The sequence below is a fragment of the Calidris pugnax genome, unplaced genomic scaffold, assembly GCF_001431845.1.
Source record: "Calidris pugnax isolate Ruff unplaced genomic scaffold, ASM143184v1 scaffold8, whole genome shotgun sequence".
NCBI classification, from domain to species: Eukaryota; Metazoa; Chordata; class Aves; order Charadriiformes; family Scolopacidae; genus Calidris; species Calidris pugnax.
In genome coordinates this window covers 26,085,766-26,092,597 of record NW_015090830.1, presented here as the reverse complement: position 1 = coordinate 26,092,597, position 6,832 = coordinate 26,085,766, and the positions used below count along the sequence as shown (strand labels likewise).

At 43.1% G+C, this 6,832-nt stretch overlaps 1 protein-coding gene across 1 annotated transcript in view; it reads right to left on the bottom strand.

The window, feature by feature from the left end:
- Positions 1 to 837: 837 nt before the first annotated feature.
- Positions 838 to 6,832, bottom strand: part of LOC106887350 (probable 2-ketogluconate reductase) — a 13,295-nt gene continuing 7,300 nt past the window's right edge. The window contains exons 4-6 of the mRNA XM_014940809.1: positions 2,880 to 3,058; positions 2,587 to 2,683; positions 838 to 1,368 (exon numbers count right to left, since the gene is read on the bottom strand). Coding sequence (XP_014796295.1) covers positions 1,212 to 1,368; positions 2,587 to 2,683; positions 2,880 to 3,058 — 433 coding nt within the window. The 3' untranslated portion in view covers positions 838 to 1,211. The remainder of the gene's footprint in view (positions 1,369 to 2,586; positions 2,684 to 2,879; positions 3,059 to 6,832) is intronic.

Here is a 6,832-nt window from a genome sequence, read left to right as displayed (position 1 = left end):
AAATGTCCAGAAGCAGTGACACAAAGGAAAACATATAGATATGGATTTTAATGCTGCGTGTGTTTTTATTGACGTTTGTGTTCCCACTAATTTACAGAATGGGGGTGGAGGCTTAGAGGGCTCCAAGGGCTCTTCCAAATACTTGCACAAAGTAGAAAATCCAGAGTTAAACTGCACAGAAATTTGGTATTGCAAATGTAGGAGTACGTTCATCTTGAAGCCTAATTCTCCTCAGTGCCCTGAAGCTCCCTGTTATATCTTGTTTCAAATATAATTATTTTTGCAAATGTCCAGAAGCAGTGACACAAAGGAAAACATATAGATATGGATTTTAATGCTGCGTGTGTTTTTATTGACGTTTGTGTTCCCACTAATTTACAGAATGGGGGTGGAGGCTTAGAGGGCTCCAAGGGCTCTTCCAAATACTTGCACAAAGTAGAAAATACACAAAGGAAAACATATAGATATGGATTTTAATGCTGCGTGTGTTTTTATCGATGTTTGTGTTCCCACTAATTTACAGAATGGGGGTGGAAGCTTAGAGGGCTCCAAGGGTTCTTCCAAATTCTTGCACAAAGTAGAAAATCCAGAGTTAAACTGCACAGAAATTTGGTACTGCAAACGTAGGAGCATCTTCATCTTGAAGACTAATTTTCCTCAGTACTTTAAATTGTCTTCTAAAATCCACTCTGCTTGGAATAAACGATTCTGAGCACGTTTCTCAAAACTGACTGTTGTCTGAGTGTTTTGTATCTCAGGAGCTAGTTTAAACAGAGATTTCCATATGGAAAATCAATAACCAGGTAAAAACAGAGATTTCCATATGGAAAATCAATAATATTCCCAGCCAGGTAGCTTACTTTTTTGGTTTTGCTAGCTAATAGAATGGGAACAAAGTGAGATATGTAATCTAAAATGACATAGTCTTTAGGACTAGGGAGCACAGCAAGAAGTGCACAGGCAATCAGAAGCTGGTTCTCCCAGAGCCACTTTAAAACCTGGATGCATCTATAGGGTAGGAAGCTCTCCCAATTTGCAAGGAAATTAAAGTGTAAAAGCTGTTTTTTAACGACATGTGAGACCAAGCCAGAGCTTTCCATGCCCACTTGGAATAGGCTTCTCTTAATGGGGAAGACATAAGAATAAAAGCCTTTAGAGCTGGTGGGGGGAAAGAGAAAAATAGAAAGAGAGCTGTCACATCCTTTTGCACATCAGCTAGGGAGTACTTCACTGGGCATGGGGAGACCATTAAGAGCTGCTAAGATGTTTTCAACTGCTTCCTCTGTGATCATGTAGGTGGCCTTGTCAGTTTTAATGCCAAGGTGAGGCGTTATAATGATGTTCTTTAATTTCAACAATGTATGATCTCTGGAAGAAAGGAAAAAAGAGATACTTAATTGACCTACTTTTTTTTTTCCAAAGAAAGAGGAGTCCTACTTTGGCTTTGGACTGTATTTAAAGTTAATTTAATATAACTTTACAAGTCCCGCTTACACCCACAGAACCTGATTAGGTCTGTTCAAGTCATTTTGGATATTAAAAGGACATGTTAAGAGTTTACACTGTGCTCTTTTGTTCGGAAACAATCACTTTTGCCATTAGGCAGCAATTTGAGAGAATGTCAGAAAAGAGGATTAAGCCCTCCTGACCCATTAACCTTACACAATGGCCTGAGCGACCATTTCGACTCAGATAATGGGAGAGTGATGTCCTGGCACCCAGACATAACAAGACCCAGCTCCCCCAGCCCCAAAGGCAGCCAGCACAGTTAACTCCATGAGGAACCCTTGTGGTAGAGGGTGTCTTTTTACAGAAGCTAAGAGGCCTCTGGGACCAGGAGATGTCTTTTTACAGAAGCTAAGAGGCCTCTGGGACCAGGAGATCTGCAGTCCTTCAGCCCTGTGCTGGGGAAAGGAGCCTGTGGGGAGGGAAACCTTGGGGCAATGCAGCAGGTTCAAGGCGACTCAAGCAGCTTCCACCCATTCACAGCAAGTTGCACCTTCAGATAAAGCAATTTGTAAGTGAAGCACCTCTGCAGCTTCATATGGTGATTCTAGGGAGGGGGTTGAATGCTCCCAAGCCCCCTCCTGCTGTTTCCTGGCTTCCCTTTGACCTGTTATCAGATCCAACATCGGGGCTGCATCCCATTCGTATTCATGGTGCTTTTACACAGACCTTCACCCCCCGGGGGATGCCAGATCCCTGTCTGCTGCAGGGATGCCACCTGCCTCGGTAGGGCTCACCCATCGAATCACAGAATCATAGGATTGTCCAGATTGGAAGGGACCTTTAAGATTATCCAGTCCAACCATCAACCTAACTCTGATCAAAAACCATCACTAAACCATGTCTCTAAGCACTATGTCAACCCGGCTTTTAAATCCCTCCAGGGATGGGGCCTCAACCCCTTCCCTGGGCAGCCCATCCCAAGGCTTAACAACCCTCTCCATGTCAAAATTGTTCTTAATCTCCAATCTGAACCTCCCCTGGTGCAACTTGAGGCCGTTTCCTCTTGTCCCGTCGCCTGGGACTTGGGAGAAGAGACCGACCCCCCCACCTTGCTGAGAAACAGGCAGAGATGGCAACCTGGGCAGTGGTTCTGGGTAGGTGACATCCAAAGCTGCTGCCCTGATCGTGCCAGTCTGCAGAGCGGTCACCAGCGCCTCTTGGTCAATTACTGCACCTGGAGTGGATTAAGAGTGTCTCTGAGTGTCATTTGCAGGGAACAATCTGAGAGTGAAAAGAGAATAGAAGGGGTGAGAAGGGAATTTTGGCCATGCCTCCCCCGACCTGGTGCTTGCACCAGCTGTGTGGTGGGTAACACCCCAGCAGCCAGCTCATACTTTGTCCTCAGGCCAGTAAATGGTTCTGGATGGTACCTCGGCTGATGTTGATGAGAGTAGCTGTGGGTTTCATCAGCTCCAGCTCTCTTTTCCCAATCAGCTTGCATGTCTGAGGTGTCAGGCTCACCACCACCATCACAAAGTCTGCCTGCTGGAGCAAATTGTCTATCTTTTCGCAGTAAGTGGCGCCGACAGCTTGCTCCTCTTGCTCTTTCCTGGTGGAGAAAAATAGGATCACAGTATATCTCAGGACAGCAGTCATGAAAATATTTTCTTCAGTGATGTCAGTGGTATACAAATGAAAGAATCTGATTACCAAAGATTAGCAAACAGGTGGCAAAAAAAAAAAGAGATTAATTTATTTAATCTCAGCTGTTTAGTCCCTTCTGGAAGGCTTCAAGCCCTACAGCAGGAGATAAATTGCATGCCTGCCTCTCGGCCACAGCAGTGCAGGGTCCAGGGGCTTCTTTTAAAGTCTGCGAGTGGACTAAGGGTAAGCACTGGACCAGATGGCAACACTCTCCAGGATCCCCCACCGTGGGGTAGGTGCACCTCACAGGACACAGAAATCGCTCAAACCAGAGTAGTGGGATTCACCAGAACTCATCCATGTGAGCTCTGAGCGTGCTGGTGGTCCTCATCCTGGTGGCATCCTCCAGTGGGCCTCTCATTTTCCAATGAGTGGAAACAGCAAGACAGCTCTTTGGCTGGCTCCTGGCTGCCCCAGGACTTAAACAAAAGTGAGTGTTCAACACAAAAAGTTACTAGAGTAGAGGCAGAATGTTAGTTTGAAAATTTCACAATAAAAAAGGATACTTGTCATTTCTCCTTGTCTTTGTAAATTTAGCTGCCTGAATTTTGGGAACTAAAGAAGCAATGATAGGAGATTGTGTGTACAATCTTCTGCTCCTGATTGCAAGAGAATGGCTTTGAATTATCTCCTCCCTGATCTAGAAATAAAGAAAGAAGTCACACTCAGAAAATAACTTCAGTGTAACTTTGGACCGTGTGTCTCCTAACGCATGCATTTCATTGTTTTCTTTTCAGCGTCCAGGTCAACAAACAGTGATTAAGTGGGTAAAGAACAGACTGGAACTACAGCCAGTTTTGCAGCATGCAGAGCGCATCTCGCTTCAGCACATGAGCTCGAAGTGCAAACATACTTCAAAATAAGCAAGTTTTTCATTTCTGTTGCACTGTGCATTGATTTTTCATCACAGCACTCTTACATAAATATTAGAGGCTGAAAAATATTAAACCGAGGGAGTTAGTGATAAATCTACAGGGGAAAAGAAAGAAGGATTTCTGCCCTATTTTCTGCTTTTTGTGGTTTTTGAAAAAATTCTGAAAGCTCTTAAGGAGGGTGTTCACTGATACTTTTTTTAATGTGAGTTTGCTAAGGTGTCGTTGTAATTCCTGAAGTAACAGGAACGCCAAGCAAGGCTAGAGGTTTGATTTTCATTTTCTGTTCACATCTCCAGGAAACCTTGGAATTTCTGATACAAAACATAAATTAAGTTTCCAAGTGTTTGATCTCCAAGTAATTCATTACATGACTTGATTTGAGGCAACAGTTCTGTTTTTTTCTTTTGTTTTAATCTCGGCATTCCCTCATTTCTTGCTATATTCCTGACATAATTCCTTGAAAAGGAAATCCTGCTACCTAAAAAGGAGTGTCTCCTGTAATTAAGGTCAAGACATATCTTTACCTCTGTGCCCTGTTGTGGTACAAAATCTTCATTTCAAACGCTTTGGCTCTCAGAGCAATTTTATACCCAATTCTGCCCATGCCAATGATCCCCAGAGTAGCTCCAGTAACTTCAACTCCCAGAAGATCAGCTTCACAATACTCTGTACCTGAAGAAATGGCAATGTGACAGCCTGCAAGAAAGAAAAACACTCCAATATGAGAAATTAATGGGGTCCAACACGGAGGAACAAGGCAAAAGAGTCTGGTGTTGGTGTGCCACTATAGTACACATTTAAATGTCACAAACACACAATTTTAAGTAGCAATGTAACATCCTGGGTGAGTCCTTAATAAATCATCTTTCCCTGCCACATGTATGTGACATTCCCTTTAATTCTCACTGTAAAAAAAAAGCCTTTTAATGGGATCTCTTCTAAAAATCTAGAGTTGCAGGGGGAGCTGTTGATGGGCTGAAGATCTTGGAATCCCCTATAGCAATGCTTGCTGTTTTGTTATTGCAATTCTTGCTGTTATCTCGTTAGTAATATTTCACTATTTGCATCTGAATGTCTAACTCTTGGCCTGTCTACACTTCCTGGGCTAAAACTTCATTTTACCATCCCTTCAAGAAGCCTGGCCACACTGCAAATTAATGGAGAGGCTTCCTGATTTTATGGAGATGGCAAACATATCACTGAATTTTCTGACTTTGTTGCTTGCTCATAGGAAAGGGAATGTAAGGAAAAGCTTGGAATGATCACTAATTTTGCTTTAGTCTGCACCCTCACCCAAATGATTTCAGAGGTAGACCTACTACTGTTTCATGGCCAGTCAAGATAAAAGCATCGTATTTGTCTGCATGGACTAAATGTCTTGGGATTTACTTTGGTTTTCAAAGGATCCCCTCAGGAAAATCAAAGAGGCTTTTTCATGATTGTCTTGGCTTCAATTTAACATGTAGATGAAGTAGAGCTCTTCTTACATGAGAAAACGTTAGGCCTGCATTTCAAAGGAGTCTGCTTTTTTCAGTGTTTTAATCTAAAAATGGAATATTTCGGTATTGGCTGGAAATTGTTTCAGGATACACTCAAATTTCTGTAGGGAATTAATGCTCAATTCACCTTTAATATATTTGAGAACGCTACACAAACTGCTTGGTGTACTTGCTTGTCATTATCTAGCAGCAAGTACTGGGGACAGAACACAGGTATTCTTTGAGATAATGGACTGAAGATATCGAAGTGCATAACTTGCTCATTTAAATTTTTTTAAAATAGATTCCTTTTATTAGTTCCACTTTATTTTTCAGAATTGTAAATAGCAATACAGATCAAGTCTAATGAGACGACAGCTTTGCAGTACCATGACAACAAGAGCAGTGCAGAAACAGGGTGATATCTTTTAAGTGGCGCTGTAAGAAATAGAGCCTTCCCATACATATGAGATTTAGTGACATCATCCAGCACGTGTCACTTGGGAAACACTTCACTTGGAATGGGTTGGCCGTTGAGGACTGCCAGTATATTTGCTATTGCTTCTTCTGCCATCATACGCATGGCTTGGACTGTCGCGGTTCCAATGTGAGGGGTTATGATGATGTTATTTAATTTTAATAAAGGATGATCTCTGTAAGAAACAGAAGGAACAGAATGCATTACACCGGGAATTTGCTCCACAGCTATCCCATGCTAGTTGGTAAGAACTGAACCTCAGGGTGGTGAGACACTGGAAGAGGTTTGAGCAACCTGGTCTGGTGGGAGGTGTCCCTGCCCAGGGCAGGGGGGTTGGAACTCGATGATCTTTGAGGTCCCTTCCAACCCAAACCATTCTATGATTCTATGATTCTATGATTCTCAGGAAACTACAAGGGCACATTGAGTAAGAAACAGAAGGAACAGAATGCATTACACTGGGAATTTGCTCCGCAGCTATCCCATGCTAGCTGTTAAGACTTGAACCTCAGGAAACTACATGGGCACATTGAAATGAAAGGACCACAAGCACAGAATCAGCAGAAAGCTGTGGGAAGCTTGTTCATCCATCTCTATTGGTCTCGTTTCAGTTGGGCTGGCAAAGAACTGACAGATGTGGGAAAGGTGAATAGTTTGTCACTTATTTATGACTGCAAGACAGGCTGAGGTTTTGCCCTTAAACAGTGAGAGAGGCTCCCTATGGAGATAGAATCATAGACTGGTTAGAGTTGGAAGGGACCCCAATGATCATTGAGTTCCAACCCCCTGCCCTGGGCAGGGACACCTCCCACCAGACCAGGTTGCTCCAAGCCCCATCCAGCCTGGCC